The sequence below is a fragment of the Pituophis catenifer genome, unplaced genomic scaffold, assembly GCF_029215685.1.
Source record: "Pituophis catenifer annectens isolate HBS135680 unplaced genomic scaffold, rPitCat1.0.hap2 SCAF_7, whole genome shotgun sequence".
NCBI classification, from domain to species: Eukaryota; Metazoa; Chordata; class Lepidosauria; order Squamata; family Colubridae; genus Pituophis; species Pituophis catenifer.
In genome coordinates, this window is record NW_027256887.1 from 59,967,824 (window position 1) to 59,985,348 (window position 17,525).

General features: G+C 42.9%; 1 protein-coding gene across 1 annotated transcript in view; it reads right to left on the reverse strand.

The window, feature by feature from the left end:
- Positions 1–5,277: 5,277 nt before the first annotated feature.
- The window catches only part of ZC3H7B (zinc finger CCCH-type containing 7B), a 54,896-nt gene continuing 42,648 nt past the window's right edge, over positions 5,278–17,525 (reverse strand). The window contains exons 20-23 of the mRNA XM_070947534.1: positions 10,106–10,214; positions 9,034–9,164; positions 7,550–7,713; positions 5,278–6,764 (exon numbers count right to left, since the gene is read on the reverse strand). Of these exons, the coding sequence (XP_070803635.1) occupies positions 6,572–6,764; positions 7,550–7,713; positions 9,034–9,164; positions 10,106–10,214 (597 nt within the window). The 3' untranslated portion in view covers positions 5,278–6,571. The remainder of the gene's footprint in view (positions 6,765–7,549; positions 7,714–9,033; positions 9,165–10,105; positions 10,215–17,525) is intronic.

The window sequence follows — 17,525 nt, forward strand, 5'->3', positions numbered from 1 at the left end:
AATTTTAACTGGTTCGCTGAACCGGTAAATACCACCTCTGGTTGGCTCCACCCCTGCCTGCCAAATTGCTGCTCGCTTGCCCTGCCCACCTGCTCGCTGCTCACCTACCCCGCCCACCCGCTCCCTACTTCCTCACCCCGCCTGCGCACTTGATGCTCACTCACCCTGCCCTGCTCAATGCCCAGCCCACCCACTCAACGCTCGCCATGCCCAATATGTTGTCTTCACCACGCGGCTCAGCTAATTGCCTTGCCAGTCGCCTCCGCACCTCGCCCGCTCTGCTCAGCTCACCAAAAGTAAGCATGTCACCCCGCTCGCCCTTCGCCTTGGGTTGGGGGCCGGGGCCCAAGGACGTGCCATTCCCTGAGGCCCCAGAGCCTCCACCCGCTCACTGCCTGCCTTGGATGGGTTGGGGAAAGCACCATTCCCTGGCTCCAGCCTTCCCAGGGCCACCTCCTGCATGCCGCTTGCTCTCCCTTCGCCACACGTCACCCCATTTCCCTTCCTTCAGAGGCCCTGGCACTTACTCAGTCTCCCCACTTCCTCCCCCCCCCCCGACCGCCTCTTTCTTCATCCCGTGACCTTACCTTCCTCCTGCGGCTAGCTGGCTGCCAGGGAAGGCAAGCCAGGGCTTAGCCTTCACTGCTGGGCTCCCTGCCAGCCTGCATTTGTTCGCCCCCCCACCTTAGTGCGAGAAGCTTCCCAGCCACCGCCTCTTTGCCAGCCAGAACTGAGCCGGCAGCGGTGGCTGGCTGGAAGCTTCAGTTCTTGCACTGAAAACTATCGGCGTCTGCTTCCTGAATGTGCCAAAAAAGAGCTTCAGTCCCATGACCGTCGCTGGTCTGGATGCAGTTCAGGATATCACCTTTAAAGCCATGGATGGCATGAGGACAGGTTGAAGAACCATCTAACCCCCCACGGGACTGGTCCACCACCCTGCTGGCACAGGGGGCATGCTGTGGGTTCCATCAATCAGGAAAGTTTGGCTGGCATGGTCCAGAACAATCTTCTCTACCATGGTTCCTGTCCTTTGGAACATCTTAATCTGTAAGGCGAGATTGGCTTCCACCTTTCCAAGCTGCAATAAGGCCCTGAAGACTTGGCTTTGCTAGCTGGCTTGGGGGCCCAATTGAGTGTATTACACTGGAGGTGGTTGATAAATTAAGAGAAAATCCATCTCCCGCATCCTCCTTCCTTCCTCATATTTTAACTGAAACTTTACTTGGATTGTAATTAATTTTTATTGTTTTTAGAAATATTTATCTTTTATGGTTTTATTGCATTTTATATTGTAAACTACCCAGAGTTGCTTTGAAGAGAGATGCGTGGCTAACATGATTAATAAGTAAATAAGCCCATTTGAAGTTCTTTGATTCAAAAATGGCTACTCTTTGATGCTCAGTTTCACCCAGTTAAGGTTATGGGAACAAGATTTTTAGTAGTATCATCATCAGTCATTCGGTCGTGTCTGACCCTTGGCCATTCTATGGATCAGCAGTCTCCATGCCTCTCTTTCTCGCATTGCCTCCTTCAGATCCATCATGATCATGTTGGAGTCATCCTTATAATGTCCAGTCAACCAGGGCAGCCTTTCCTCCTTTTTTGGCTGATCACTCCTAGCATGATTGACTTTTTAATTTAGTAAATGTACATGCCGTCTGACATTGCTTCAGCATTTGGGGGAAAATAAAACCTCTCAAAGTTTTCCAAAGCACTACAAATATTGGAAATTTCAATTTATGACAAAATATAAGATGAAATTATTAAAAGAAGATGTTGCAACTAGTCTATAGCAGGTAGTGCAATTCAGATATATTGACCATGGTATTTCAGACATTTCCTTATCAACTGTCCTGGAAATCATGCTTGGTGGTTGTGATCTGCTCAAAGAAAAGTTGGCTAAAGCATTTAGAAGATCTAGCAAAATATAGGCTGAACCAGGGTTGAAATCCAGCAGTTTTGGAGAACCAGTAGCAGAAATTTTGAGTAGTTTGGAGAACCGGTAGCGGAAATTTTGAGTAGTTCAAAGAACTGGCAAATACCACCTCTGGCTGGTCCCAGAGTGGGGTGGGAATGGGGATTTTGCAGTATCCTTGCCCTGCCACACCCACCAAGCCACACCATGCCCACCAAGCCACGCCCATAGAACCAGTAGTAAAAAAAATTGAATTTCACCACTGGGCTGAACCCAATAGAAGTGAAACAATTGGTTTATAACAAACAAAATTGAGCCATCTACTGGTTACTCCAGGGGTGGGCAATTAATTTTCCCAAGGGGCCATATGAGAAACTAGGTCTATTCTGGAGGGCTGTCACTGCCCCCCACCCCTACCCCTGGCCGCTGTAGGCTGAATAGGAACAGCCAAAGGGCTGGATATGGCTTGCAGGCCATAAAATGCCCCGGTCTGAATTACATTGTTGACCATTAGTCAATGTGAGTTATGTTCAATAATAGGAGACGGAGGGCAATGTTAATATTTTTACTTGAAGAGTAATATCAGTATACAAAGCACAGGATGAAGGTTTAAAGTGCACACTTTTATTTTCTATTACAAAGGCTAAAAGAAACAAATTTATTAAGAACAAGAATGTTATTAGGACATCTATAGTATTATTTGATTACTGGACTTTGTGAAAGATATTATTACTCTTTAATAGTAAAGTGTGGTATTCTTAAAATATATTAATAGATATTTTGAAGGACTCTCGAGCTTATTACAAACCCAGCTTAGAAATAAAGCATCTCCCTTCATTCGCTTTCCTTTCTCCTCACATTTCTAACGGACAAACTGGTAGAAAGCTTGGTTAACCAGCTTCCCATTCAAATTCATCTTGCTCCATTTTTAGGTCTAGGAACAGAGCCTTTCAGCTTTTTTTCTCTTTGGCATCTTATATGGAATCGCTTTTATATAAAGAATAATATGTCATTTCAAGATTTCAGAAGCACATTTTGTATTTATTAATAAATACAATCAATGACAACATGTCATCATTCTCAAATGCTTTCTGAAAATCCTTTCCTTGCCAACCTATTAAATTTTAGTTAACTATAGCCTGTTTTATTGTTTTAATTCAGCTGTTCAAAACACTGGACTTAAATGCTGCAGGATATAGCAAGTTGTAATATAGCAGAAACTGATAATCCCGGTAACCCCTGGGTTGACAAAAAGAAAAGGAAACGTAATGTCAAAAGAGAACCCCTACTCCTGTCTGGTATCTCCTTCCTCAAAACAATAAACAGATTTTACTTCCTCATTAGCTGAATATTTATTTCTGTGAATAAGATTTACAGGCTTTTTCAAAATAGTAGATTCATGACTGGTGGGGATAATAATCAATGCTTTATTGAATCCCAGAGAAATATTCATCCCCTCCCCACATCTTCTTTCTTTCAATGAGAGATGCTATATTCCCTGGCTTGAGTCCTTTTCCTTAACTCTCAATAAAGATTCCTTATACCACACACATATATAATATTATATAGAGTGATATATTTAATACCTGTGTATATATGTCTTATGAAAGGAGTACATATATACACACTAGAACAAGTCTGGTAACAAAATACTGCAACACCACATACCAGATTATCATATCAGGAAATAAAATGAAAATTTCCACTGTAATGCCCAGAATACGTGCACCCAACGTGCTCTAACATCATAATCCAAAGCCTTTTTTCCCTCCAGCACAGCTGTACTGAAGAGGGCAGAAAAAGGCTACAACTAATTTTAATTACTTTTTTAAGAAAACATTTTATTTAGCTCTATAATCTAAATAAATGCACATATCTTGGGTTGACACAGCATATTGTTATATTTCTAGATTCAGCAGACAGTTTAGAATGTTAAGCATTCATCTCTTATTTACCTCCATTTTTCTTAGAGAAATAGAATCAACAAATTGAACAGATAATAGTGTATTGTGTAACTTACTCAACACATCTATGCATGAGAAGAGGGAATGCATCCGGCTCATTTAATTGCAACTGGGGTCCTGTGGCTTCATTTAATCCAGGATCAATAATTAAGACTACAGTATTTAATTAGTGAGACGAGATGTACTCTTTTATAAAAATAAACATCTAGGATAATGGAAAGTGTATAACAGAATCTGAAAAATCTTGTTGCAAGTTCTATAACAATCAAACTGGGGAGAGGCTGGTTTAAACAATTTTCAGTCCAGATATGTATGGGTTCCACACAGGATGACAATTGGGGAACATAACTACTTTTAAAAGATTTAGAAATACAAAGATTCTCTACCCATACACAAATTTCCCAGCTCAGGCACCCTCTAGATTGATGAACAATTTCTTTTATTGCAGGTCAGCACAGTCAATTATCATGTTCAGTATTTACGATGAGGGTAGCCATTTAACACATTTGGAGGGCATCAGGTGCATGATGCTAAAATATTCTTCTTCAAAACTTAGAAAAAAATATCCAAACTTTTCTCAGGAAAGGCTGATCTTTGCACATTAAAATAAACTAAAAATACTTGCTTTTATTCAAGGAACAGATGATTTTAGACTAAAATTTGTAATGGGTAGAAATGAGTAATTAAAGTTATCAAACAAATGTGAGTTAATAATCCATCTATATCAATAATAGCAGAAAAAGAGACTGACATTATATTCTTCCTACTAACTGCATTTCCTTTATAATTATTATACATTTTATATTATTATACTCATTTTCCTTCTTCATATGAATAAGGGTAGATCATCTTGACTGATATTACTTCAAAAGAAGAAAGGTATAACATTCTACAGCATTCACACTTCATTAAGAGTAAAGCATTTTGTAAGCAAGCCTACAGATTTTAGATAGATATCTTTATGTGAAACCTTCACATTCAGGTTACACCATGCCTTCATCCACTTTGCAAAAGTATAAAAGCCAATTTTGTAGCACCATATACCCAAAACATATATGTACTTCCCTATCAGACCAATAAAGATAATTGCATTAAAAATGCTGAGGATTTTTTGGTTACAGTTGCAAAATCCATGCACTATGAATCATTTGTTTCCTCCTATCACATCAAACAATATGACATTTTTTCCTACAATCTGTTATAATAATTCTGTGAAATGTTACTATCATATTTTTTCTGACTTTATTGTTCAATTGACCACTAAGTTAGTGGAACTTAATTCCTAGTAAAGATGCTTTAAATTACAGCCTCTTGAAGTTCTTTTTACAGGTACATTGAATATAGGTACGGGGGAAATTTTCTTGTTCTTTATTTAAGAAAAGGGAAGGAAACTTAATGTTCTAGTCTTATATTTAACTTTTATTAGTTTGAGATATGAAACATTTAATTGCAAGTCTCTTATTTGCAATTCAAATTAAACAGATGAATTTTGAAAATGTATTTTGAAAATGTTTAATTTCTTTTCCCCCTTGAGATCAAAATTACCAAGATACTTTTATAATTAGCACTAAATTATTAATGCCAAAGAAAGTTTACAAACCTGATTCTTTGGCACAATCAGATTTATAAAATCCATTCCTGGATAACAAACTAAATCCTTTCATCACATTTCCATCATTTCTGTTTTTTCATAGCCACCAGAACTGTACCTACTAGAGAGAAGACTACATGTATAGTGGGAAACTATTCTTTTTCAACAAGCAGGTTCTCTGCAGAAATCCAAACATATTAACATGTTCCTGTACAGGAAAATTCTCAAATATCTTTAAAGTTCTCTCTAAAGAAGAAGAAGAAGCAAAAAGTAACTGTTCTGATTGCTGACATACCATCAGAAATAAAAGTTATCTTTGACTTATATATATTCATACAAGGCCTAAATCATTCATCAATTATCTATTGTATTTTCAATAATCTTTAATATGAAAAACTAATTGCTTCCAAAGACAGCCAATGGCTTTTCTAATGTCATGTGACAGGATTGAAATTCTTTGCTTTCATCTGTGATGGAATTCTGGCTATACGGAGAAAAGACATAATATATTCTTTACTAGTATTTCTTTAATTACCACTTAGTAGTATTAAATAGTAAATACTTTACTACTATTATTTAAAAGCAACCACCAGAATAATCTGAACGTTTTAGAACCAGATTGAAGTGGGGGGAAGCTTATATCTTATTCATATTTAACATTTTGTATTGTTAATTTCAACACTGTGGCCCTAAAGACCCAGCACACAAGTGTCTGGCTTGAAAAAAACCCTGCATCTTTGACATATGTCCTCGCTCTATGCTCGCTTCTGTAATACCACAATATCCCATCAAAAATTAAATGCTCAAAATAAAAATCTGGTTGGGAAATTAAAAAGAAAAACATCTTCTCTTTTATGAAAGAAAAAGAGAAAAGGAAGCTGGTAATTGACTGAAAAAAAAAATGGAAAACAAAATGATAGAAACATTGTGTCCACTGGCTACTGATGATTCAATCCTTAATTCCATTCAATGTTAGTGAATCATTTTGATTATCTTACAATCAAAGCCACGGTATTGGAACAATTTTCAGGCTCTTTGTAACTGCCCAAGCTTCATCTTACTCCAGTTCTGAAGTCTGCTCATTTCCACCACCACCCAGAATTATATACTATCACGTAATAGAAAGTTGTATTTGCCAAAGTCATCATCTCGAGGGCACAACAGCATATCCTTTCGAGCTTTAGCCAGTTTCTGCTTCATTACTTCCCTCCGATCCAGCCATTCTGTCAACTCATCTTGTCCATGAGCAAAGAGACATTTCTCTCCTTCAGGACAGCCTTTTGTTTTCTGGAACCTGTAGGAGGGCAGTACACAACTGTCAATTTTTTAAATAGGAATCTCTCTTCTTTAATTCTCTAGTATTTGAACTCAGAAAGTTAATTTTAAATTACAGGAAGATTTTTCCCTAAAGCTGCAGGGCCCACAGCATGAAAGGGGCAGATTTTTCAGCAAACAATCCAGATTCTAGCACATGGGAATCTAGATCAGCTAACAAAATGTTCTACCGACAAAGTGGCCACCTTCAAATAAATCACATGAAAGCTGGTGTATGAAGATTAACTAAAGAATCAATAGTAGGAGAAACTATAGAGCAAGATTTTACAGCTTCTGAAATCATCAGCCCAGGAATAAACACAGTTCCTATATCAGATCGTAAGAATATAAGGTACTAATCTGCTTAAAAAACATTATCTCTTTAGTTGGTAAACAAAAATATGAACATATTATATCTGAATGCATATTTAAGCCCATCTTTTGCCAGAAAAATTCTACATTTAAGTTAATGTTTCTCAACCTTGGCATACAACCATACAATCTTGTATGGATTCCAACTCCCAGAATTCCCTAGCCAGCATACTGGGGAATTCTGGGAGTTGCTATCCATATATCTTTAAAATTGCCAAGGTTGAGAAATACTGATTTAAAGACTTATCTGCAGCCATGAAAGATCTCTCAATGTGAGTCACAGACTTAGAGACAATTTTCTTTGAACTATAAACTACAGCAAAAAATTTACACGCTCCCCCCTACTCTGCAGGAGTACATGACCTAAAAAAGGGAAAATGTTATGGGTTGTACCTTTCACAGAGTCGAAACTCTCCCATTGGGAAACGGTAATTCCAACAGCTGGAGTCATTATCAGATGTAAAGACTTTCTCTTTATGCTTCTCAGACTGGATGTGCTGCTGCCACTGTTTCTTACTGTTGCTGTTCTTCCCACAAAGCCAGCAATGGTAACCCATCTAGCCACCAGAAAACAAGAGAATACAGTCCTATGCCTTTACTAGGTTGCACTGATAACTGCTCTAAAAATGGCTGGGGAATCCTTTATTGTCAAATAAAACTACTTTTCCATGGCTAAATCCACTGTTCTTTTGAGGATTCATACTGATTTGGTTTTTTTATTTATTTATTTATTTATATGCCGCCCTTCTCCGGAGACTCAGGGCGGCTTACAATGCGTTAAGCAATAGCCTTCATACTTTTGTATATTTATACAAAGTCAGCTTATTGCCCCCACAAACTGGGTCCTCAATTTACCTACCTTAGAAAGGATGGAAGGCTGAGTCAACCTTGAGCCTGGTGAGATTCAAACTTACAGTAATTGCAGACAGCTGGTGTTAATCACAATGCTATCAGTCTGCTGAGCCACTAGGCCCCTGTTAACAGAACTAACTGAGTATCAGCAAAAAGATTTCTACCATTAAAATAGTCAAGTTTCCTAGGGATTGAAAAATACTCAGGAGCCCCAAGATAATGATTCTGTTAAAGGTGGCACATATTTTTCTGTTTTCACTTGGTTACTTGAGTGAAAAAGGCCTGCTGGATGCATCACCAAAACTATGAATTACTAAACATTTTCTAGTTTTATGCTACAATTGATGTGTTGATTGACATTCGTTTCACAGGAAGATCTGTTCTGCAAAAAAATCCTACAAGTTTGATTTCCATCTAAATATAATCAATAAATGTAGACTGGCCTAATTCTTACTGGTGAACAAATCGTATGTTAACAAAATGTATATATTGACTGACTGACTTCTGAGATCTTCAGAGCTTCTTAGGAAAACATGTAATTTATTAAGGGGCCATCAGCCTTCTGTTCCAGGGTACACAATCATTCTATCTGTGACAATGTATAATGTGACAGTCTAAACTTCCTTCCCTGTGTAATGAGATCAGAGCATCACTATCTCCAGCAGAGCACATGGAGAAAGACCTGGATTTAAAGCAAGAGTATAAAAGGTAGGCAGGATTCTTTTCTTCACATTGCTTTCATAAGTTGATGAGCAGACAACCACTTCATCACCTCATCATGTAGCTGTGTGTGGGCTTTAGAGATAATGAGAACAGCTCTTGGGGACGACACTTGTCATGTGCCATCTTATTTTGCAAAATTATGGCAAAACCAGCAGCGGCTGAGCATGTATAATGCTGCACTGAAGATCTATATGAGATGCAAGTTGCTGACATGGGTTTCATTGTGTAGCACTCTTATCTTAAAAATATTCATGTGCAAAATAAAAATAAGTATCACAACATTATCTAGAATATGACACTACCATGTCAGCATAGTCAGTGGGCATCTGGATTTGCTTTTCTCCTTCTCGTGATGTTAGAGGTGTTCCCTCTCCAGGCTTTCCAGGGTTGTGCTTTTTCAGCCACATGTCATAAGTCTGCTGCATATCTAAAACTGCAACAATATATACCAGCTGGGTTAGCTAAAGACACTTTTGCATCCTACCAACACAATCTTTCTAAACAGGACTGGTTTGGCTGCCAACATCAAAAGCTTTTTATTACCAAGTCAGAATCTTACTCAATTTCACACAGCACTCTTCAGATGTCAGACATACAGTCTTCCTCAGCCCTGCTTCAGGATTACAGGGACTGAACCTTGGATCTTTTCCATGCAAGGTAGATATGCTGTTATTCAGCTACAGTATCTGAAGACTGACATAGAATAGGTGCCAGTCTAACGTATTCTATCAAATGAAGTAGAAGGAATGCAGTTCCTTTTGAACACTGAAACCTGTTGCTTCGAAACAGTTGCACAGAACCTGCCTCAACCAAACCCCTTTTCAGGTCCTGGATCTGGTCTAATCCCCACATTTTGGGATATTTTCAAAGGCAGCCACTATTGAAAAGGCAGAGCTAACTTTCCTTTTCATTACATTGCCAACTTCCTCTCTACTGCAATGAAGTTCAAATACCTTTCATTAGTATCAGTGGAAGCTAATTTAAATCTTCATTGTGGCACCTGGACATTTTCAAGGGGTATTTATTCTGGTGATAATCATGAATTCAGGAAACCAGAATCTGCATATTCATTCCAAAACATAAATCCCCAGTTTGAGATTATAATGATTTATTAATGACCTAATATTCATATAATGTTAAATCTTAGTTAAACTTTGTCAGCTTGCACACTATATTTTACCGGAAGCCAGTTATATTGACGCTGATTATTTATTATTGTCAATGAGTACTTGGAGATGGGGAGGGGAACCAGAAGGCTGGCAGGCAGGCAGGCAGGCAGGCAGGCAGGCAGGCAGGCAGGCAGGCAAACAAACAACGAATAAATCTGTAGCTCCCAAACATACGTAAAGATACATATTTAAATATTCCACTCACTCTTATTTTCTTTCATGAAGGTCCACATCTCTCTCTCTTCAGGGCTATGGGCAAAGGAGCAATTTCCAACATACTGGCATTTCCTACCATTTTGGGCATGAATACAGAGCTGGGAAGAAACAGAAAAAAATATGGCCTTCAGAAATACTTTCTTTCTCATGAGAATTAAGCTGGCAAAAATCAAACAAGGAAAATATATGCCAAGTATTGAGAATTCATCCAGCAGTGATTCTATGGGGGCAACCTACTGCCCATATATGGTTTCTTGGAGGAGTGCAACCTACTACAGGTTTCAAAGCTGCTGCTACTCTGTTTGCCACTTTGAACATGACTCACTTGAAAACACAACAAACAGCATGAGCATCCCATTTTCCATTAGAATTACTGTACAGCACATTCAGCTCTCCAACTGCTTGCTTATGGGGCAAACAGGAGATTTAATCATCTTAACATCTCTTCCCTTTCTCTGCCTACATGCTTGTTGTTGAATGCAAGAGAAGAATAATGTTCTTTAGCATACAGGATGCCCTGTATACTATGATGATGGAAGCACATTTTGGTGCCAGAAGGAAGGAGAAAAGGTGATAAAAGTAATAGCCTTAGCCATATGCATAGCCATTTATTGCAAATCTTCAAGATGGCACCTAGAAAATCTCATGTGGAAGTATTTCTGTACCATGTGCTAAAATTCTGCATTTTTCTGAGCTTTGTCTTTGTGCTGGCTGGGGGATTCTGGGAGTTGAAGTCCACCCATCTTCAAGCTACCAAGATTGAGAAACACTGCATTATAGGGTTTGGATCTATGGACAGTTTCCTTCTTTCTTCTCTTCCAGAGTGACAGAACCACATTCTACTTTCAAAAATATGCAAGAATGATCTCAGGAATGAAGGCAAATATGTGGGTCCCAGATTAATGCTGCAAGATTCAATTTAAGTCAGTCACTGGAACCAGAGTTTTAGTCTTCCGAATTTTCAGACTCATGCTAGAGCCCATCCACAGGGAGCTTCTCTCCCTACCAGAATATGTCAGAGAAGTTTCTTGAAAATGGGCATTGGTCTTACCTTAAATGCCAGATTTCTTGAGGGGGGTGACATTGTCCAGATGAGGTTGTATCAGTCGGATCTGATGCTGGCTGAGTCATAATTTTTGACCACTCCCCTTGCTCCGCCCCTTTCATGCTCAGTTTTGACGAAGGAAGGCCACCAGAAGTATCTCCAACAGGAACCACCGTTATCAGGAGGAAGTAAATCGGTCCAACGGGACAACTGGAAAAAAAAACTACTGAACAAGAACAATAAACTGTACAGGCACTGAGACAGAGGGAGGGGCTGGACAATGTCACCCCCCTCAAGAAATCTGGCATTTAAGGTAAGACCAATGCCCAATTTCCTTGATGAGGGTGTGACATTGTCCAGATGAGGGACATACCAAAGATTTGGCTGTCTCAAGGGCGGGATGTCGAAGGGCCTGGAGAGACCCTCGCACGATGCACCTGCTGCAAAACCCTCCTGCCAAATGACGCTTCAGCAGAAGCAAAGGTATCTATCTTGTAATGACGAATAAATGGCGAGGGGGTAGACCAGGTGGCTGCCCTACATACCTCCTCAAGGGAGGCCTGAGTCGCCCAAGCTGCTGAGGTAGCAGCACTCCTAGTGGAGTGGGCAGTAATGCTATTGGGAACAGGAATCGCCTGGGCCTGATATGCCGAGGCGATGCAAGCCCTGATCCATCTACCAATTGTGGCAGAAGAGACTTTGAGCCCTAGGGAGCCTGGCAAAAAGGAAACAAACAAAGCCTCTGACTTCCTGAAGGGAGCAGTCCTTTTGATATAAATCTTTAGGGCCCTCCGTACATCTAAGGTATGCCACCTTCGTTCCAAGGCATGAGAGGGCCGGGGACAGAAATTGGGCAAAATAACCTCTTGGGCCCTGTGAAAGGGGGAATTAACCTTGGGAATAAAGGAAGGGTCCAATCTCAAAATAACTGTGTCCGGCCGGAAAACACAGAGATCCTCCCTAACTGAGAGGGCTGCCAGCTCCGAAATGCGACGGGCTGAAGTTATGGCTATAAGGAAAACCACCTTAAGGGTGAGAAAGCGAAGGTGAACCGTACGGAGGGGTTCAAAGGGAGTCTCAGTTAAAGCGTTAAGGACCTTGGGCAAATCCCAAGTAGGGTATCTATGAATCGAGGAGGGCCGCAAGAGCCTGGCTCCTCGCAGGAACTTTTTTATCACAGGGTGCTGAGTGAGTGGTCGGCCGGATGGACTGGACAAGGCCGTAGACAGAGCCGCCACATGTCTCCGAAGGGTACTATGGGCCAGACCACGGTCAAACCCATCTCTGAGGAACTCCAAGATCTGGGCAGGTGAGGCTGAAACAGGATCTATCTGCCGGGAGCGGCACCACCTATAAAAGGCGAGCCAGGAGATATTGTAGAGTCTGACTGTGGATTTACGTCTGCAGGCTTGAACAATGTGAATCACCCTATCTGAATAATTGTCCTGCCTTAGACGGGCCCCTTCAAGCGCCATGCAGTCAGTTGGAGCCACTGAGGGTCCGGATGAAGAAGGTTCCCCTGACGCAGGACAATCTCGTCTGGTGGAATTCTCCAAGGGTGAAATGTGGAGAGACTGACCAGGTCTGCGAACCACGGACGGCGTGGCCAGTGGGGAGCCACGAGGATAATTTCTGCTCTGTCGGCGATGACCTTCCGAATCAGGGCCGGAATCAGAGGCAGCGGTGGAAAGGCATAGTGAAGACCCGGCGGCCAGGTGAGACGGAGAGCGTTGACCCCTTCCGCCCCTGGCGTCGGGAACCTCGAGAAGAAGCGAGGAAGCTGATTGTTCAGGTGTGTGGCGAAGAGATCTATGGCTGGGATGCCGAACCTGTTGCAAATCTGATGAAATATGTCGGGATGAATCTGCCACTCGCTGTTGTCCACCTCTGTCCTGCTCAGGAAATCCGCCTGTGTGTTTTCCGACCCCGCAATGTGGTCCGCTCTGATGGAGAGGAGGTGTTGTTCTGCCCACTTGCCCAGGCGAAATGATTCCTCCATGAGGCGCTTTGAGTGGGTGCCCCCTTGACGGTTGACATGTGCCTTCGCCGCTATATTGTCTGTCAACACCAGAACATGACGGTGTTGCACGAACCGGTGAAAGTGCGTGAGAGCGAGACGAATGGCCTTCAGCTCCAGCCAGTTGATAGAGTTGGCGAGGTCTGATGCAGACCAACGGCCCTGAGCCACGTGTGATGCAAGATGAGCCCCCCATCCGTGAAGGCTGGCGTCTGTAGTGAGTACAAGTCGGTCGTGATTCATGAAAAGACACCCCTTGTCGAGAGAAGGCGATGTCCACCAACCTAGCGATCGCCTGACTGAGAGTGGAACTTTGACTGTTGACATGGTGTGAGCTTGGCGTTTCTTTTGAAAAGGAAGCAGGAACCACTGCAAGTGGCGAGCGTGAAGGTGTGCCCATGGGACGATCTGGACGCAGGAGACCATCTTGCCTAAGAGCTTGGATAGAGTGGCCAATGGAACTGATGGAGTTCTGCGAATGAGAGCTACTAGGTCCCTGATGTCTGACCGTCGTTCCAAGGTTAGGTAGACGGTCCCCTGGGCTGCGTCTATGATGGCGCCAAGATGTGTGATCCTGGTGACTGGCACTAACTGACTTTTTTTGTAGTTGACCAAGAACCCATGGTCGTTCAGGGTTTGAATCGTGAGGTGTAGGTCGTGTAAGGCTTGCTCTTGAGAGTGAGCCTGAATCAGAATATCGTCCAGGTAAGCCTGGATCCTTACCGGTTGTTGTCTCAGGTGAGCCGCCACCACCGCCAGGACCTTTGTGAAGACCCTTGGTGCAGATGCCAGTCCGAAGGGAAGAGCCCGGTATTGAAAATGCTTTCCTGCATAGCTGAATCGGAGATACTGTCGATGCTTTGGCAGGATGGGAATGTGAAGATAAGCCTCCATGAGGTCTATGGAAACTAGAAAATCGTTGGGACGAATCCCTTGAAGAATAGAGGTTAGTGAACACATTTTGAATCTGCGATACACTATGTATGAGTTGAGATTTTTTAAGTCCAGAATGGCTCTCCACCCCCCTGACCGCTTTGGAACTACGAACAGGATGGAATAATACCCCTGTTTCCATTGATCGTGGGGGACCTCCTCTATGGCGTGAATCTGTAGTAGGTGCTGAACTGCTTGGTTCATTAATTGACGTCTGGATTCGCTTTTGGAAGTTGGACATTGAAGAAAGCGGGTTGGAGGCCTGGAGAGAAATTCCAGGGGGAGGCCGAATTTCACAACTGAAAGAACCCAAAGGTCTGAAGATGACCTTTCCCACCTGTCCGCAAAGAGGGACAGGCGACCCCCTACTGGAGGATTTGGTAGTGAGTCACTTACGACTGCGGGACTGGCGGAAACCAGAACCCCGAAAGGACCGTTTGGGCTGGAATTGTCTGCTCCTGTCCCGAAAATATTGACGGTCCGAGGATCGATAGGATCCCTGAAGATATTCCTGCCTGGAGGGGCCTCCCTGGGGGTAGGAACGAAAGGAAGGCCTTCTGTAATATGGAGAGGGTCTTCCTTCAGCCCGTTTGTATGTTGAGGGCAAAATTTTTCGCTTGTCCCGTGTCTCTACAAGAAGAGGGTCAAGTGATTCCCCAAATAGTTTGTTTGCAGAATATGGAGCTGCAGCCAAGCGCCATTTGGCCTTAAGGTCAGCAGGCCATTGGCGAAGCCAGAGCATCCTGCGGGCTGAAACTGTAGAGGCTAAGGCTCTGGATGCAAATTTGGCTGAATTCAAGGTTGCATCAGCCGAAAATTGAGTGGCAGCAATGATTTTATTAATATCCTGATGAAGGCGAACCTCACTGGGGGGTACCCTTGCCTGTAACTGTTGAAGCCAAAGGATGGTAGTTCTATTAAAAAATGAGGCTGATGAAGCTGATTGAATTGCCCATGCCGAGGCCTGATGGTTCTTTTTAAACAGAAATTCTAACTTTTTGTCTTCTGGCCTTAGACCTTCAGAAGTATCCCCAGTTACGTATGAAGAAGAAGAGGAAAGGGCCGCTACAGGACTGTCTACAGGTGGAACTTGCAAGAGTTGAGCAAACTTTGGAGCAACAGCATAATATTTCTTATCTGAACCATGTGCAGATGCCATGGTTGCAGGCCCAGCCCACTGTTTCTTTACCACATCTATGAACAGTTGTGGAGTTGGTACATAACAAAGTTCAGGGGGGGGGCTCAGAAAAAGGTCCCTGTAGTCCACCCTTTTGAGCCTCCTGCATCTCTTGAAAGTATTCATCTTCCTTTAAGGCGGCTGTTAAGCGAGCCTTATGCAATAAAGACTTGAATTTATTGGGGGGAAATAATCCTGTAAAGGCAGGTTGATCTTGGATTATCCCCTCATCATCTGATAGGTCAGAATGTCTCTCTTCCTCAAACACAAAGGCTTCACTAACTCTGGAGGCTGCAGGAGAATGAGAGCCAGTAAGACTGACTGCAGGAGAAATTCTAATACAGGCAGATCGCTCTGAAATAGCAGAGCCAGAGTGGTGACCATGAATATTGGCTGCCATTCTAGAAGCAATGGCCTGTTCAATCAGAATTCTCAATCCTTCTGGCACATTTTTTAAAGGATCTTCGGGGGTTAGCACAGGCATAGAGGATTCACCTGTTGAAGCAGCTGCAGCTGCATGGCCACCAAATACAGGAGTTGCAGGGGTCATTAATTGACTTGCAAAGGGGTTTTGCAAATTGCTTTGGTCTTGTTGAAGAACAGTACCCTCTCCCTCCGAAGACCAGGCCTGGCTAACAGTTGAAATGGGAGGAGGGGGGGTAGATGGGGGGGGGGTCCCCTTACCAGGCTCAGTTGCAGGCACCTCACTAACTTGCTTTTCTAGAGATTTATGCCTCTTTGTTAAATCCTTCTCCTCAGGTTTAGAAAGGTGCTTACGTTTGGAAGTTGATTTCTTCCCAGTGTACATAGTATTTTCCTCCCCATGGGAAGAGCGATCTGCCATCTTTAGTATACTCACTGCGACCACGATGTCGACTGGAGAAATAGCTTTTGGTTTCAGTTTCGCCACGTGGTTGAAATTTGAGATGGCAACGACTCTGGCGTTAAGCACGATGGCTGCCAGGTCACACGTGAGCAGGAGGAAACTCTGCTCCGGAGGTATCTGTCTAGGCAAGCCTAGAAACGGACCTCCTCAGCGCCCCCACAGCCACGATGAGAAAAATACTGGCTGGAAATGCCACAGGGGGAGGCAAGAAGAAGCTTGCTGCCCCCCCCCAAACTTGCAGACTCGTTGGTGGCAAAGCGGCAAAAATTTTTCTTTTTAAAATTGCCGCGGCGCTTCAATTAACCGCTCTACAGCTGATCAGCGGTTTTGGGATCGCTGTAGCGTGGGCGGCGGCCCGATTTGGTGATTTCCCTTAAAATTAGGGAATCGCTATTATTGTTGGTGGTATTGTGGTCTAGGGCCCCTTAAACAATCGTTGGTGGGATAGATCAAAAAAATCCCCCCCAAAAAAGACAGGAAAAAGAAAAAGGAAAAAAGTTCCCTTTTAAAATGGGGCTTTCAAAATGGCCGCCGCCAGGAGCGAAGCAAAGCCTGCAGCTTAGGACGCTCTAGTAAGGCAAAACCGGCAGGCTACAATAGAAGGGGGGGAAAAAAATTTAAAGGGGAAGTAACAATTTTAAACTAGAGAAAATAAAAGGTGGTCAAAAAGACTTACAATTCTGTGAAATTGAACAGACCTGGGCTGTATAGCCAGATCTGTAGGAGATGTTTCTCTCAGGCCGACTGAGTCTAAACTGGGCATGAAAGGGGCGGAGCAAGGGGAGTGGTCAAAAATTATGACTCAGCCAGCATCAGATCCGACTGATACAACCTCATCTGGACAATGTCACACCCTCATCAAGGAAATTGGGCTCCAGCACAAGTCTGAAAGCTTGGAAGACTAAACTTTATTAGTCATATTAGCCATCATATATGGATTGGATCCTGCAAGGATGACTCTTTTCTTCATAAGTTGCTACAAGTAAGAAATATGCAGCAGTCTCAAGAACAGTCTAATTAGGTCACTAGGTCCGTGATGGTGAATCTATGGCACATGTACCAGAGGTGGCACGCAGCACCCTCTCTGTGGGCACGTGAGCTGTTGCCCCAGTTCAGCTCCACCACGTATGCATGCACGCCTCCCGCTGACCAGCTGGTCTTTGGGTCTCTGCCACACCTGCGTGGGGGGGCCATGTGCATGCAGGGACCATGCACGCATTGCATTTTGGGGGTTCAGGCACACACGCTTTGGGCACTCCGTCTGGAAAAGGTTAGCCATCACTGCACTAGGCTGTCCTTGTCTTTTTCTCCATAGCATCTGCTTTTCCTTTATCTCTGGCTATGCACATCA